The sequence below is a fragment of the Enhydra lutris genome, unplaced genomic scaffold (assembly GCF_002288905.1).
Source record: "Enhydra lutris kenyoni isolate GAN:26980312 unplaced genomic scaffold, ASM228890v2 scaffoldscaffold92, whole genome shotgun sequence".
Lineage (NCBI taxonomy): Eukaryota > Metazoa > Chordata > Mammalia > Carnivora > Mustelidae > Enhydra > Enhydra lutris.
In genome coordinates, this window is record NW_019154176.1 from 769,162 (window position 1) to 784,849 (window position 15,688).

The following is a 15,688-nucleotide window of genomic DNA, read 5'->3' on the forward strand; positions in this document are numbered from 1 at the left end:
CCAACGTCCAGGCTGATCAGGATCTGGCCTAGAGTCCTTGTAAAACCGGGTTTGGCCAGAATTCGGCCACTACCCCGCCCCGCAGGAGAAGGGGGCGCCAAACTGCCCTTTGACCCTGGATTCGGGGTCCCCAATCTGCGGCGCGCCCCCTCGGCGTCCAGCCCTCGGCCGAGAGGGCGCTCTAGGGAGACGCTGGGGCCGGCGCGCCGGGAGGCCGAGCGGCGGCGGGGGCGGCCCTGGCGGTGGGGGGGTAAAGGGTGGGGGAGACCGTGCGCGCCCCCCTCCCCGCATCCTCGGCGCGGAGCGCGGGGCCAAGCGCGCCGTTGGGGCGCGGGGGCGGCGACAGCCCGAGGGTCCCCGCGGCGCCCGGCGAGCGCAGGGGCCCGGCCCGCGGGCGGCGAGTTCCCGGTAAGTGCGGTCCCGAGAGCGGAGCGCGCCGGGGAGGCGTGGAGAGGGGGGCTGGGCGCCGGGGACGTCTGGGTCCCGCGCCCAATGGCTGGAGGGCGGCCGAGCGCCGCCCGCCCGCCCCGCCCGCCCCCTCTCCCCTCCCCCCGGCGCTCCCCTCCCCCTCCCCCGCCCGCCGCTTTCCCCCGCCCCCGCCCCGGCGCCAACTCCACGGCGCCTCCTTAAAAAGCGCGCGGGAGTTGTAAGGGGGGGCCGGAGCGAGCCAGAGTGAGCGAGAGCGCAGGGTAAAGGGGGCGGGCGGGGGGCCCGGGCTCCACCTTAAAAGCGGGCGCGTGGGGGTGGGAGGGAGGAAGGCGGGCGGCGGGGAGGAGGGAGGGAGGGAAGGAAGGGGGGCCGGAGTGTCCCGGGCGCAGGGCGCGCGTGCGGCGGCGGCGGCGGCGGGGAGGGGCCGGCCGCGCCGCGCTCCCCTCCTCCCTCCTCGCATCCCCGGCCCCGCGCGCGCCCAGCAGAAGCGGGTCTGTGTGTGCGTGCGTGCGAGTGAGTGAGTGTGTGCATATTTTTTTCTCTCTTTTCTTTCTCTCTCACTGTTTTTTCTCTCTCGCGCTCCCTCTCTCTCGCTTTTTTTTTTTTTTTTTTTTTTTTGCAAAAAAAAACCGGCCCCCCCCCCCCCCCCCCGGGGCGCTGCGCCCCCCGGGGGGGGAGGCGGAGGAGGCGGGCAGCGGCGGAGGGAGGGGAGCCGGGGAGGGGGGCGCCGCGCTGGGAGGGAGGCAGCGCGCACGGTGCAGCCGGGCCGGGCGGGAGGCATGGCGGGGCCCCCGGCCCTACCCCCGCCGGAGACGGCGGCGGCCGCCACCACGGCGGCCGCTGCCTCGTCGTCCGCCGCTTCCCCGCACTACCAAGAGTGGATCCTGGACACCATCGACTCGCTGCGCTCGCGCAAGGCGCGGCCGGACCTGGAGCGCATCTGCCGGATGGTGCGGCGGCGGCACGGCCCGGAGCCGGAGCGCACGCGCGCCGAGCTCGAGAAACTGATCCAGCAGCGCGCCGTGCTCCGGGTCAGCTACAAGGGGAGCATCTCGTACCGCAACGCGGCGCGCGTCCAGCCGCCCCGGCGCGGAGCCACCCCGCCGGCCCCGCCGCGCGCCCCCCGCGGGGGCCCCGCCGCCGCCGCCGCCGCCGCCGCGCCGCCGCCCACGCCCGCCCCGCCGCCACCGCCCGCGCCCGTCGCCGCCACCGCCCCGGCCCGGGCGCCCCGCGCGGCCGCCGCTGCCGCCGCCACAGCGCCCCCCTCGCCCGGCCCCGCGCAGCCGGGCCCCCGCGCGCAGCGGGCCGCGCCCCTGGCCGCGCCGCCGCCCGCGCCCGCCGCTCCTCCGGCAGTGGCGCCCCCGGCCGGCCCGCGCCGCGCCCCCCCGCCCGCCGTCGCCGCCCGGGAGCCGCCGCTGCCGCCGCCGCCACAGCCGCCGGCGCCGCCACAGCAGCAGCAGCCGCCGCCGCCGCAGCCACAGCAGCCGCCGGAGGGGGGCGCGGCGCGGGCCGGCGGCCCGGCGCGGCCCGTGAGCCTGCGGGAAGTCGTGCGCTACCTCGGGGGCAGCGGCGGCGCCGGCGGCCGCCTGACTCGCGGCCGCGTGCAGGGGCTGCTGGAGGAAGAGGCGGCAGCGCGGGGCCGCCTGGAGCGCACTCGCCTCGGAGCGCTCGCGCTGCCCCGCGGGGACAGGCCCGGACGGGCGCCGCCGGCCGCCAGCGCCCGCGCGTCGCGGAGCAAGGTGAGCGCGCCGGGGAAGGGGGGGGTGCCGCGCGGTAGGCAGGTGCGGGCGAAGTTGGTGGCGGGGCGCGAGTCCCGGGAGGAATCGGGCGGCGGGCGGCCCTGGCTTTTCGCATCTTAACTGCGGGTTCCGCGCTTGGTGACCTTGGCAAGTGACTTAATCTTGCCGAGCCTCAGTTTCCTCCGCTTGTAAAACGCGACTTAATAGCAGTAGCGACCTCTTGAGGTTGTTGAGCGAGTTTAGTGAGATTTGGCTTCTGAGGGCTTTATTAACACAGAGCCTGGCACGGACTGAATGCGTAAAAGTTAGTCCGTGTTGATATTAAAGGTGGGTGTTAAGCACACCACCCGGTCCTGGATCCCAGGGACTGGGCCCAGGGCCAGAACAGCTACTAACCTTTCCTGCCTCTCTCCCCGGCACCAGAGAGGTGGAGAAGAGCGAGTGCTTGAGAAGGAAGAGGAGGAAGAAGACGAGGAAGAGGAGGATGACGAGGATGATGTGTCTGAGGGCTCAGAGGTGCCTGAGGGTGACCGTCCAGCAGGTGCCCAGCACCACCAGCTTAATGGCGAGCGAGGCCCTCAGAGTGCCAAGGAGAGGGTCAAGGAGTGGACACCCTGTGGACCCCACCAGGGCCAGGATGAAAGCCGGGGGCCGGCACCAGTCAGTGGTACCCGCCAAGTGTTCTCCATGGCAGCCATGAATAAGGAAGGGGGATCAGGTAAGGATCTCTCTGAGTTGGGGGGGTATTGCCTGGTGGGGAGGAACTGAGCCCCAAGACAAAGCCACAGGCATATGTGTTTTCTTTCCCAGCCTCTGCTGCCACTGGGCCAGACTCCCCGTCCCCTGTGCCTTTGCCCCCAGGAAAACCAGCCCTACCAGGGGCCGATGGAACCCCCTTTGGCTGTCCGTAAGTTGGGGTATTTGAGAAACGGGGGTGTTGCTTTCATGGGTGTAACAGAACCGGGGGAGTATCGCTTCTCACTGGTTCCCTCTGTTCTGACACAGCTCCGGGCGCAAAGAGAAGCCGGCTGACCCCGTGGAGTGGACGGTGATGGACGTGGTTGAGTACTTCACCGAGGCCGGCTTCCCGGAGCAGGCAACAGCTTTCCAAGAGCAGGCGAGTTCCCAGCCCTCGGTGTGCCCCTCTATTCCAGGGCCTCAGTGGGGGTCAGCTCTCACCCTGCTCTCACCCTGCTCGCTCTCTCTCTGTCCCACCCAGGAAATCGATGGCAAGTCTTTGCTGCTCATGCAGCGCACAGATGTGCTGACTGGCCTGTCCATCCGCCTGGGCCCAGCCCTGAAAATCTACGAGCACCACATCAAGGTGCTGCAGCAAGGCCACTTTGAGGATGACGACCCTGATGGCTTTCTAGGCTGAGCACCCAGCCTACCCCCAGCCCCAGCCCATTCCAGCCCCCATCTCACCCAAGGCCCCCAGAGTCCAGGAGCTGGATGGGGACACTCTCAGCCCTCATAACAGATTCCAGTGAGGGGGCATTCTTCCCTACTCATCTCTTCCCTGTGTTTCCCCGGCATACACACATCTGGCCCCCAGCACATCCTATACTCCATGATAGAGGAGTGTGGGGTGGGACAGGGCCCGCTCATGTCACCCCAGGAGGCTAGCCCTCCCCCCAAGTCTAGGACATTTTTGAAAAAAAAAAAAAACAAAAAAAAAAGAAAAATGGGGGCTTCCTATCTCCCCTAGATCCTCTTCAGTTCAGCCAGATGTTTCCTATATAAATGTTCTGTTCTGCCTATTCATTTTGGTGGGTGGCCTTTCCTCTCTCCCCCACCGCCCATGCCCCATCCCAGTCTGCCCCCTGGGAACAGCTGGGGTGGGGTCTCTGGGTCTTCCCTAACCCTCTCCTTTCTTTCTGTTGGTTGTCGCTCCAGCTGGCTGTATTGCTTTTTAATATTGCACCGAAGGTTTTTTAAATAAAGTTTTAAAAAAAAAATGCCAGTTCAATTTTATGAATGGAATGGGGGGAGGAGCTTGAAGAGCTATGGGCCTCCTGGGAGAGTCTAGGGTTCAGACAAAATTGTTTGAGGAGGAAGATAGGTAGTGTGTGGGGCTGCCTGACAGCCAGCTAGGACAGGAAGTGCTGCGGGAGAGCAGGAATATTTGCCTAGTTGGGTCACCTCCCCATGCTCAGAACAGTGCCCAGGCACACAGTAGGGGCTCAAATATTTGTTGAGTGACCAGCAGCTAACTAGGCTTTATGAGCATTTTCTCGGTTGTTCTCTCTGCAGCCCCACAGGCAGAGAGCTCATAAAACACCACTTTCTGGAAGAGGCAACTGGCTCAGCCCAGCAAAGATGCTTGCTCAGGGTCACAGGGGGTGGGGTCAGACACCTGTCTGAGTTCTTTACCCAGTCTTTTTAAGTGTAATTAATGTATTTGGCTTCCTAGCTGTATGTCTGTCAGCTTTGGCACACCACCAAGAATCTAGTCTCAAAGTGTTGGGGGCAGGGGTCTGTTCTGGACCCATGGTAGGGTCTCCAGGCCTCCCGGTCTGGGCCAATTAAAGGGAACAGAAGGGATGAGATCATGGGATCCGCACGTTTTTCCAAGTGAAGATTTTTAGTATTGTAACCAGTTGGAACAGCTACTGACATCACAAGTCCCTACTAAATTCAAATGCAGTTTTCCAACTCCATTAGAGTTTTTTTTTTTAAATATACAGATTCGGGGGCCAGAGTCAGACTCTACGCAGCAGGGGCGTCCTCCCTTCATGTACTTGCACCCCCGGTTTGGAGGCTCGATAAAGACCCCTCTTCCCTAGGAAGCCGCCTAGGAGAAAAGTGCTGGCCCCCCGGGCGGCACCCCAGGACGGGACCGCGCCAGCACCGGCCCAGGACGCCTCTTTATCTGGACGCGTCCCCCAAGCCAGGTTCCGGGAGCGCGCATGTGCGCGGGGCCGCGCGCAGCGCCGACCGGAGAGGCGCGCCCCTCCCGCGTGTTGAAATTCAAACGAGGCGAACTCCCTACGTGCGGCGCCGCGCGGGCAGAGAGGTCGAGGCAGGGGCGAGTTGGAGGGGGCCGCATTCCCAGTCCGGGCAAGTCCGAGATTCCCGGGGCGGGGTCGAACCCGCGGCCAACGTGAGCGGCGGAGGCTTAAAGAGCTGCGGTCCTCGCCTGCGACCCTACGATGGCTACCGAGCAGTGGTTCGTGGAGCCGCTCCCCCCGGGCCCTGGGGAAACACCGCCCCCGGACGACTTGGAACCTGGGGCTCAGCCCTGCGGAGACCCCTCCTGGTCGGCGTCCCCTGGTGTGCCTGGGAACCCCCCGGAGGCAGAACCGGAGGATGTCCAGGGGCAGCTGCCGGAGGCCTCTACCGCTACTCCTTCCCCCGAGCCCCTGGCCCCCGGCCCAGGCCCCAACCCTCCTCGCCTACCCTTGGACACCATGTTCAGCCCCATCACCGAACAGCTCCGCTACCTGCTCAAGAAGGCAGATGATTTCCAGAGCTACTTGCTTTACAGGTGATGCTGGATGGGGTCCTAGGTCCCGAGAATGAGACTGAGGAGAGGGTAATAGGATGGGCAACACACGCTAGGTTCCCAAACTCAAAAGCACCAGGAGCCAGAAACCGTAAATGAAGCTAGTTGATTGCGGATCCCATCTCGAAGAGTGATAAGAACTGTGGAGAAATTTTGGGTTAGGGAGTGCCTGCTATTAGGTGGCCCCCAGAGGCCCCCAATTCATGAGGACTTTTCTCCCAGTTTTTAACTGTTGGCTTACATTTTGAACTCTGGGCAGGCTAAACAAAACCAATCTGTGCCAGATTTGGCCCAGCTGGCTACCAGTGTGAGAGCCACACCACGACCACCACCAAAGTATAGTGTGATGCCCAACCCAGGGGGAAAGGGACTGAAATTCTTACATTTCAGTATCCATTGGAATTCTCGTGGAGACTGTTTAAACCCTAAATTTCTGGGCTCCACCCTACAGGAAATTTTGAGTTAGAGTCAGTGGTAGAACTCAGGTGTCAGCATCTTAACAAGTGTTCCCAATTGTTTTGATGGAAATGGTCCCAGAAGATACTCTGAGAAAGGCCTGGCGCAGGCCAGGGGTACAAGTCAGCAGTGAGTAGAATGGGAAATGGGGAGTGAGGGACCCTAGGCAAAGGCCCTCTTTTCCCTTTAGCAGGGACCGAGTACAGAAGGAACAGCTGGCAAAGGCCATGCCCACCTTCTTACAGATGTGTGAGCCCTACTTTCTCTACCTGGAGGCAGCTGCACGGAGTGTGCCCCCCATCTATGGAGCCCTGCAGGAGCTGGTCCGAAAGGGGGTGTGTGGAGATTTCCTAGACCCTATGCCCCTTTCTTCACCCCTCAGGAGTGGGAGAGGGTGGGGGGAGGGCATCCCGGTAGGCCAGCTAATCTCATTACATCCCTTCTTCCATGCAGCTGTTGGAGATCTCCCAACAGCTGACCCTACGCCTGGAACAGCTGGTCCTCATGTATGCCTCCTTTGGGTTCGTGGACCTGGAGGATACTGACCCCCTAAGGTAAAAGGGTAGGACACAGGAATGGGGGTGGGGAGAGGGTGGAGTCCAGAGCCCAGCCTCACTCCCAACTCTCCCATCTCCTGCCAGCATCTCTTGTTTCTTCTGCGGGAGGTTCTCCATCAGCCCTTCTCACGAGGTGTCCATCTTCAGATACTGTGCCCCAGCCGCCTACACCGCCAGCCGCTTCCCCAGATACCTCTACAAGAAGATGCGTTGGAACCTGGAAGCCACCCCAGAGCCCAGCAGCAGGGGACAAGATTCCCATGTGGATTAGTGAGTCCCCTAATAGAACCAAAGTTCTCCCCTCTCTCCGCAGAATGCCAGTGTAGGCCTCTGGTGACCACCACCACCAGAGCATGGAAAGCCAAGCAGGAAACCAAAGATCTTTGAAAGGCCATCCCCACCTTTAAAAAAAAAAAAAAAAAACTCACCCTCCCATTAACATAAAAGTCCTCATCTTAAAAGTAAACTGACAGGGAGAAAAGACCTCAGTGTTGAGCCACCTGAGAATTTGAGGGCAAATTCTGAGGAGTTCCACCTCATCCCCAGAATCAAAGCCCTCAACAGAAGAAGCTAGGAAACTGTTCATTCTTAACTGATGCCTCCTCCCCTCCCAGCTACTTCCTGTGCTATCGGGATACATGGGAAGACACCGGCAAGAGTCCGGCCAATTCGTGCCCCCAGATCCAGAAGCTGTGGTCGATTGGCCGGTGGGTGCCGCTAGGACCTCCCGAGGATGACCTTTATTCATGGTAGGAGTTGGGGTGATGGCAAAGTGGGTTTGGGGCTTGGAGGGAGGGGCAGAACCCCACCAAAGACCAACTTCCCCCAATATTGTTTCCCTTGGTAATAAGGACAGTATTTTATTGTGCCCTGAAAAGTGCTTTATGCAGACTTGTGTAACAACCCATTGAGGTCTACACTTTAAGCACCATTTTACAAAGAAAACAGGTGCTCAGAGAGGTTAAGTTACCTGCCCAAGGACACACAGCTAGCTGGGTGATAGGCGAGGTCAGGGCTAGAGCTGTTCAGCCTCCCAGAGCCATTACCCTCTAGGTTTCTCATCAACAAGGAAACCACTTTCCCCCCAGGGTTTTTCCCACCCCCAGCTGAAACAAAGCCGCTTTCAGCTACAGCCTTTCACTTGAGGGGAGGGGCTCCCGAGAAGCAGGGGGGCGCTCACGTCCTGGCCTGTCTGTCCTGGCCCCCAGGATTTTGTGCCCACAGCCGCCTGGGGACTACCAGCAGCTGCTGACCATCGGCTTTGAGGAGCCCTCGCACATGCTGGCCACCGACCTGCTGGTGCAGATCCTCACGGGCCAGGCAGGCCCGGCCCGGCCCCCGAGCGCGGCCGGGCCCGCGGCGTGGACCGCGCAGGGGTCTTGAGCCTGCAGGGAGGGTGTAAGCTGGAGCTTGACAGTTCCAAACTCCAGGAGAGGGAGCAGGGGAGGGGCTCACTCGTTCTCCCAGGGCACCTCGGCCTCGCCTTCCAAGGGGCCAGGCCGAGCTGGCCAGTGGGCACCGGGTCCGGCTCGGCCGCGGAGCCCTTCGTGTGGACACACCAGTTTTGCGTTAAATAAAAGAAAGAAAGAGGTCACAGGCTCAGCCTCCGCTCGCAGTGCCGCGCCCCACCCCTTGGGGCGAGGTAGCCCCGCCCACTCGCGCGGCCTTCTGGGAAATGTAGTCTTTGAAGCAAAACCAAAGTCCCTCGACTGGCGGACAAGCGCTCAAGGCATGCGCAGAGGCGCACATGAAGCTAAAAGGGAAGTAGCGGTGCCTGTCAACAACCGGAACCCCAAAAACCGCAAGTTTTGGGTAGCCGGGAAATTCAACACCCAATGGGGGAAGGGACCCCGGAGCCACGCCAACTCCCGTGTTTTGACCCGGAAGTGGCTTCTTTTTACCGAAAAGACTATATTTCCCGACGTGCCCCAGGAAAGAGCCCCAGGTCAGTTTCCGAAAGGCCAGAGTTAAATCTTCTTCCAGCTTTTGGGTCACGGAGTGGGCAGGTCGTCTTACTCGGCCGGGTGTCCCGGGCGCGGGCGGGTGGGAAAGCCGTAAGGAACTCCAACTTGGGATTTCTAAGCTTAACTCCGACCTTGGACAGGAAAGGAGACCCGGGTTGAGGTAAACTCACATATTCAAAGCTACAGCGGGCAAGTGGCGGGGCAATTGCAGCTGGTCCCTTGTGAGAGGAAGGTTGTCCTTCCTCACCCGACTGTCACTCATCTGCGAGTTACCCCCTCATTTAAGGCATGCCTTTTCGTTCCTTGTGGCATTTTTGGAGTCAGGGGAGACCTAACCTTTAAATTTTTGAGCAAAGCACTAACCTAAAACTCCCTGGCACATAGTAGTGTAAACCCCAGTTTAAGATGACAAAAGCGGACGTGAGAGGTTAAAGTGAGTCGTCCGGATTGGACACCAGAACCCTTCATCTTTGGGGGGCGGCAGGGGGTACAATTTGACTTCATTAAGATTGTTTAGTCTGAATGAGTTCAAGGGGATTCTGAAGCTCCGTAATACTTTTTTTTTTTTTTTTAAGATTTTATTTATCCATTGAGATAGGGAGAGAGAGTAAGTGAGAGAAGGCATGAGAGGGGAGAAGGTCACAGGGAGATGCAGACTCTCCAGGGAGCTGGGAGCCCTATGCGGGACTTGATCCTGGGACTCGATCCCGGCACTCCAGAGGATCATGGCCTGAGCCGAAGGCAGTTGCTCAACCAACTGAGCCACCCAGGCACCCACTAATAGAGTTTTAAGTTAGTTCCTGTGAGTTACACACACGCACAGTAAGCTCTTTAGCTTAGTCCATAGAAGTTTAAATTGAGCCACAAATGCGAGTCATATATGTAATTTCAAACTGCCTAGTAACTACATTTTAAAAGGTGAGGTTAAAAAAAACAGATAAATCTTAGTGATTTTTATTTAACCCAATATATCCAAAATATTATTTCAACATATACTTAATGCAAGAAATTGAGATAGTTCCCCCTTTCAGTTAATAAGTCTTTGAAGTCTGGTGTGTCTTTCATACTTACAGCACATCTCAGTTCAGACATAGCTTTAGACTATGTCCCTTAAGGCAAATCCACAGGCCACTTAAGACTAAAGATTTCTGGGGTGCCTGGGTGGCTTGGTGGGTTGAGCCTCTGCCTTTGGCCCAGGTCATGATTCTGGGGTCCTGGGATCGAGCCCCGCGTCTGGCTCTCTGCTCAGCAGGGAGCCTGCTTCCCTTCCTCTCTCTCTGCCTGCCTCTCTGCCTACTTGTGATTTCTGTCTGTCAAATAAATGAATAAAAGCTTAAAAAAAAAAAGGCTAAGGATTTCTGGGGGCGCCTGGGTAGTTCAGTGGATCAAAGCCTCTGCCTTCAGCTCAGGTCATGATCCCAGGATCCTGGGATAGAGCTCCACATTGGGCTCTCTGCTTAGCAGGGAGCCTGCTTCCCCATCTCTCTCTGCCTGCCTCTCTGCCTACTTGTGATCTCTGTCTTTCAAACAAACAAATAAATAAAATCTTTAAAAAAAAAAAAAGATTAATGATTTCTGGCACATGGTGGCAGTACTCAGAGAAGAAGGAAACAGGTTTGATGTCCTGAATCCTGTTGCTTTTGAACTATCTATAACGGTGATTCTCCACCTTTAGCATGGAATCGCGTGGAGGGTCTAATTTTAAAGTCTGGGTTGGGGGCCCAGAATGTGAGAAGTTCCCAAGCCATCCAGAGGCTGCTGGTCCAAACGCTACAGTTTGAGAACTGCTAGCCTACATCTACCTACATGATGGTTCTCACACTTGGCTCCATGTGGGAAACACCTGTAGAGCTTTAAAAAATACTGAAGCCGGGGCACCTGGGTGGCTCAGTAGGTTAAGCCTCTGCCTTCGGCCAGGGTTATGATCTCAGGGTCCTGGGATCGAGCCCCACATCGGGCTCTCTGCTCAGCAAGAAGCCTGCTTCCCCCTCTCTCTCTGCCTGCCTCTCTGCCTACTTGTGATCTCTCTCTCTGTCAAATAAATATTAAAAAAAAAAAAATACTGAAGCCAAGCTGCCCCTCAGATTCTGATTTGCTTGGTGTAAGGGTGCCTCAGCGGAGTCAGGGCAGGGAAGGTGGAGAACCCAGGTCCACACTTAAGTAGTGCTGTCAACTCTACAGGCTTAGATCTTAGCAACCCTGCTGGGAATTAAGAATCTGCTCTGGGGGCGCCTGGGTGGCCCCTGCATCCTGGGATCTAGCCCCATATTGCGCTCCCTGCTAAGGTGGGGAGCCTGCTTCTCCCTCTCCAGCTCCCCTGTGCTTGTGTTTCCTCTCTCGCTCTTTCTGTCATAAATAAATAAAGTCTTTTTTTAAAGATTTTATTTGACAGAAAGATCACAAGTAGGCAGAAAGGCAGGCATAGAGAGAAGGGGAAGCAGGCTCCTCACCGAGCAGAGAGCCTGATGTGGGGCTCGATCCCAGGACCCTGAGATCATGACCCCCTGAGCCACTCAGGCACCCCAATAAATAAAATCTTTAAAAAAAAAATCTGCTCTGTTTCCATCTACCCCCTTGGCAGTGCTGGATCTTTGCTTTCTCAGCAGAGTCACCATCAAGTACGTGCTCAGTGTGCTGATGCCGGAATCAGGTGGTTCCTTTTTGGACTGAGCTTCTCGTGGGGTCCAATGCTGTGTGAGCATTCTTTCATTCTTAATGAGCTACTTGTCCTCCCTATGGAGAATCAAGCCTGTTGCTAGACCCAGGGCATACATAGTTGGACAAATCCAAGAGTTGAAACAGTGATTCTAAAACATTCCTGGGTCTTTTCTTGGTCTTAGGGCTGCCCTAAGAAGCCGGTACCCTAAAACCAAAGAATAAAAGTGCACAGATACAGTTATTCAAGTTAGGGTGTTCACAGACTCTCTTGAACTCCATCAAAGGGGGACTTGAACCTCTCAGCTTAGGAGAGAAATTAAGAAGGGCTTGCCAATTGAGAGCTGCAAGCTCTACGGCAAACAGCCGCTGCTTACTGCATCTCCTGTCCCCCCCCCACCCCCCATTTAAAAAGTTTTCTAGTTATTTTTTTAATATTTTATTTATTTATTTGAGAGAAAGAAAGCGCAAGCAGGGGGAGTTACAGAGGGAGAAGCAGGCTGCCAGCTGAGCCTGGGATCATGACCTGAGCCACCCAAGTGCCCCAAAAGTCACATTTAAATAAAGTTCAGTAGATTTCTCTTTTATTTTTTTTTTAAAGATTTTATTTATTTGACAGAGACAGCGAGAGAGGGCATACAAGCAGGGGGAGTGGGAGAGGGAGAAGCAGGCACCCCGCCCAGCAGGGAGCCAGAGGCAGCCAGATCACAGGACCCTGGGATCATGACCCCAGCCGAAGCAGACGGTTAATGACTGAGCCACGCAGGTGGCCCTCTCTTTTATTTTTCTAAAGATTTTATTTATTTGAGAGAGAGTGAATGCACAAGCGGGGGGGGGGGGGCAGGGGCAGAAGCAGACTCCCCTGCCAAGGGGGGAGGCAGACATGGAGCTCCATCTCCAGATTGCAGATTATAACCTGAACCCAAGTCACATGCTTAACTGTCTGAGCCACCCTGACTCCCCTAGATTCCTCTTTTAAAGGCTTGGTTCCCTCCTCACTGCTCCCCGCTACTTTTTGGAAATCAGAAGCTCTGGTGCCACTGAGTTTACTCATTGGTAGTACTGTTGATATGGAGGAACACTTATCTGCCCGTTGAAACAAGGCATTTTACAGCACACCCCATTTCTCTCCTTAATATCTGTCTGGGATCTATAAGGCATGTGAAGTTTGCCATAGCTGGACAGATTATATATGGCCTTCTATACCCTGTTGAGAAGCTTGTACCTTCACCACCACCCCATTTTTTTGGGTAGCTGTTGTTTACGTCCTCGGGACAGGAACAACCTCTTATCACCTCTGTCTAGCCAGCGCCCAGCTCCGGGCATTCCGTTGGCACCAATAAATGTTGACGCTGTCTGGAAAAAGAGAGGGCTTGAGTTCATTCGTCCGAACGCCGCAGTTTGCGCATCCGCCGCCAGGGGGCACCAGGACCCGGCCCGGGCCTGAGGAGACCAGCAGCCCCAGAACTCGGCACTAAGGGGCACGTTGTGTATTCCGGCCCGCGCCTCCTGCAGCTTTCTCAGGACTTCCTCTGCCGGGCGCACTCCAGCCCCAGCCCAGACGAAGAGGACCCAGAGGAAAACAGCCTCAACTGCCCAGAAAGAAAGGGCTTTATTGGGGAGTGAGGATAGCCGAGGCGGAGACCCTGGTCCCCTAATTGCAAAGGCCGGAGGCACAGACCAGTTCGGTTTGCAGTTAGGCGGAGAAGGGCTTGACAGTTTCACTGGCGGTTTGAGAGTGGTAGTGTTCCCCAGTGGGGACTAACAGTTTTATAGAAGAGACTGGTCAGTTTCACAAAGTCAGGTTCAAGGAGGGCTGGTCGATTTCATCTTGTCCTGTGCAGACCCGCTGGCCTTCTTCCAGGCCTTCAGTGGATTCTGAGAGCACCTGGGCAGCCCTACCAGTTTCCTCTGATGTACATGTTACGTCTGGCAGGGGGTCCCAGCCTGCTGGAACATCAAGTCTTCTGCTCCTCCTGGGGAGAGGACGCCAGACGGAAGGCTGACTTTAAAGGACCCGCGCACCGCAGGAACGACACCCAGTCACAGCGTGGGGCGGTTTGGGCCCTGGGACTACCGCATCTTGGGCACTCCCGGGCCGTGCCCAGAACTTTGTGCCCTAGCCTAGAGTGAGTTTCCGAAGGGCGCGGGGGTGCATTTTTCCCTGGCCCAGCACCCTGGCGCCCAGGGTGAGGGGAGGGAAGAGCGACTAGCGCTTGAGGCAAGAGGAGAAAGGGGGTTCCCACCTGCTCCAAGCCGCTCTCAGATGTCTTTCTGCGCGGAGGCCAGATCACCGCCAGCTTTCCGTCGCCGCTGCTCGCTGCGGGGGAAGGGGCGCTCAGCGGGGGTTGCCCCTCCTGTCACCAGCTGGAGGCGGCCAGGACCAAGGAGGCCGGCCGCGCCCCTTAAACACACAGGCGTTTACCCTCCTTCCCATGGAAACCTCCATTCTGAAGGAGGGAGCAACCTGAGGGAGGAGGGAGGCGAACCCAGAGTGCGGAAGTGGCTCCAGGAGTGCCAGAACCCAGGGGTTCCACGGAACCCGATAAAGACACCTAGAACCCCCCCCTCCCTTCCTCACCAAGAGCCTAGTGAGGTGGATTCGGGAGTCGACCATCCCGAGTACAGGGTGGAGCGCAGGGCGTCTGGGAGCCTGAGGGGGGTACCTTGAGGGCCAGAAGAGGGGCCACTGGAGTTGGGCAGTCGGTGAGGGCGGCTGGAGCCCTGACAGACCCCAGCGTCGGGGCGCGCGTGCTTACCCGTGAGGCTCGGCGCGGGCTCCTTGAACTCGGCGGTGCCGTAGACGCTGAGCCGCTGGCGCTGCAGCTCCCGCTCGCGCTCAAGCACCTCGCGCACCTCCTGCTCCAGCAGCGACGGCGCGACCCGCGGCGGGGCGCGGGCCAGCACCGGGCACCGACCCTGCACCGCCAAGCGCGGCCGGCCTCCGGCATCCGGCAGCCCCTGCAGGTCCGCGCCGCCTTCAGCCGCGGACAAGGAGCCACGTCCCCCAGCCGCCTCAAAGAATCGCCGTAGCTCACCCAACGGCTGCAGCGGCGGCTCGGCGCGCTGCTCTGGGGCTGCGGGGCTCGCTAGCGCCGCCTGACGGTGAGCCTCCCGCTCGATGTCTCGCTGCATCTGCGCGCCCGCCCGCGCGCGCTCCAAGGCGCGCGGGAGCGCGGGGCTGGGGCCGGGCAGGCTGAGCACCGGCCGCACGCGCAGCTCGACGAATTCTCGGCCTGCGCGGCGAGGGCTCAGGCCTCGGCTCCGGCGCAGGCTCTCCTCGCGTTCGCAGCTGCGGCGTATTTCTCGCTCAATGGGCGTCTCCATGAGCTGCTCCTCGGGGCCCTGGTGGGGGGCCTTCGGGAGCGGTAGAAAATGCTGCAGGGGACCTTCGGAGTCTGACCCCGGGGAGGAGATCTCGGGATCCTGAAGAGGACAGTGCTTCGGGGACCCCGCGCTTCGCGCTTCAGACGGCTCGGGGTCGTGGTTGCCGGACCGGAGACTCCCCAAACCCTCAGCTGCAGGCGGCCCTGGGCATTCTGCGTCCAGCCCCGCTGATGGACCAGGGACTTCGCTCTCTTGCTCAGGGATCTCCGCGCCCTGCTCTAAAGGGGGCACGGAGACCTTGCCTCCTGGCCTGTGGATTTCGGCGTCCTGCTCTGGGGCAGGCTCCGGACTTCGCTGTCTGACCCGGGGGCCTCGGGGCCCCGCTCTTCAGATGACCCCAGGGCTCCGGTCTCTGGCCCGGGGCCCTCGGTGTCCAGGGCTGGGAGCAGCTCGGAAGACTTAGTTTCCAGCGCCGGAGTTTTTATGCCCAGAGCTCGGACACAGTGCCCTGCGCGGCACCTGTGGCAATCACCGCCCGCGGGTTCCAAGGCGTCGCCTACAGCGGCCGTTTCTCTGACCTGTCGCTGGCCTCTAAGAACGGCCCCCCGGGGCAGGGTCGGGCACCGCCCTCTGCACCTGAAGGGAAGATTACGGCCCCGCCCTCGGGGCGGAAAGGGGCGGGGCTCGGCAGGGTACCGCCTTTCCTGCTCTGACGCGCCTCAGGTCAGTTCAGGGTACCAGACTTCTTGTAAAAGGGCTTACCTGGACTCGGCGGCAAGTCTGGGTGCCGTTCGACTCTCGGGGCGCCCCCGTGGCACCTCGTCGCTCGGCATTCCCAGGAGGTCTGACCCCAGCCGTGCCCCTGGTTGGGTCTTTGAGCCACTGGCCCTCTGGTGCAGGTGTCCTCCAAAGCCATCTTTCCGGGACCTTGCTAGCCCCGCCCAGGCCGGCGGGCAGCAACGCCCCTGGCCTCTGGGCTGTCCATCCACATTCTACCCCTGCAGTCTAGGGCTCAGACTGGAGGGGGCGCCAGGAGCCCTCTCATGGCGCGCCCCA

General features: G+C 59.3%; 3 protein-coding genes across 3 annotated transcripts; 2 read left to right on the forward strand and 1 right to left on the reverse strand.

The window, feature by feature from the left end:
- Nucleotides 1-1,133: 1,133 nt before the first annotated feature.
- Nucleotides 1,134-4,120, forward strand: LOC111162486 (sterile alpha motif domain containing 1). Its single transcript, XM_022526939.1, has 5 exons — nucleotides 1,134-2,168; nucleotides 2,592-2,886; nucleotides 2,979-3,075; nucleotides 3,174-3,285; nucleotides 3,388-4,120. The coding sequence occupies exons 1-5, from the start codon at nucleotides 1,209-1,211 to the stop codon at nucleotides 3,544-3,546; spliced, it is 1,623 nt and encodes a 540-aa protein (XP_022382647.1). The 5' UTR covers nucleotides 1,134-1,208; the 3' UTR covers nucleotides 3,547-4,120.
- A 1,200-nt stretch (nucleotides 4,121-5,320) lies between these two features.
- Nucleotides 5,321-8,276, forward strand: LOC111162379 (chromosome unknown C19orf67 homolog). The gene is made up of 6 exons (XM_022526756.1): nucleotides 5,321-5,655; nucleotides 6,320-6,464; nucleotides 6,583-6,683; nucleotides 6,771-6,956; nucleotides 7,301-7,435; nucleotides 7,895-8,276. Exons 1-6 carry the CDS (start codon nucleotides 5,321-5,323, stop codon nucleotides 8,067-8,069), a joined length of 1,077 nt encoding a protein of 358 aa, XP_022382464.1. The 3' UTR covers nucleotides 8,070-8,276.
- A 4,987-nt stretch (nucleotides 8,277-13,263) lies between these two features.
- Nucleotides 13,264-14,632, reverse strand: LOC111162378 (MISP family member 3). The gene is made up of 3 exons (XM_022526755.1): nucleotides 14,065-14,632; nucleotides 13,552-13,625; nucleotides 13,264-13,281 (listed from the first exon to the last, which is right to left on the reverse strand). The coding sequence occupies exons 1-3, from the start codon at nucleotides 14,630-14,632 to the stop codon at nucleotides 13,264-13,266; spliced, it is 660 nt and encodes a 219-aa protein (XP_022382463.1).
- Between the last annotated feature and the right edge of the window lie 1,056 nt (nucleotides 14,633-15,688).

Bases quoted from the DNA above. Each gene is read 5' to 3' on its own strand.
- LOC111162379 (XM_022526756.1), top strand. From the start codon at position 5,321: ATGGCTACCGAGCAGTGGTTCGTGGAGCCGCTCCCCCCGGGCCCTGGG. The intron at 6,465-6,582 runs GTGTGTGGAGAT...TCTTCCATGCAG, and splicing joins AGGAGCTGGTCCGAAAGGGG to CTGTTGGAGATCTCCCAACA. The intron at 7,436-7,894 runs GTAGGAGTTGGG...CCTGGCCCCCAG, and splicing joins GAGGATGACCTTTATTCATG to GATTTTGTGCCCACAGCCGC.
- LOC111162486 (XM_022526939.1), top strand. From the start codon at position 1,209: ATGGCGGGGCCCCCGGCCCTACCCCCGCCGGAGACGGCGGCGGCCGCC. The intron at 2,169-2,591 runs GTGAGCGCGCCG...CCCCGGCACCAG, and splicing joins CCCGCGCGTCGCGGAGCAAG to AGAGGTGGAGAAGAGCGAGT. The intron at 3,286-3,387 runs GCGAGTTCCCAG...TGTCCCACCCAG, and splicing joins CAACAGCTTTCCAAGAGCAG to GAAATCGATGGCAAGTCTTT.
- LOC111162378 (XM_022526755.1), bottom strand. From the start codon at position 14,632: ATGGAGACGCCCATTGAGCGAGAAATACGCCGCAGCTGCGAACGCGAG. The intron at 13,626-14,064 runs GTAAGCACGCGC...CTTCCCCCGCAG, and splicing joins GCCCGCGCCGAGCCTCACGG to CGAGCAGCGGCGACGGAAAG.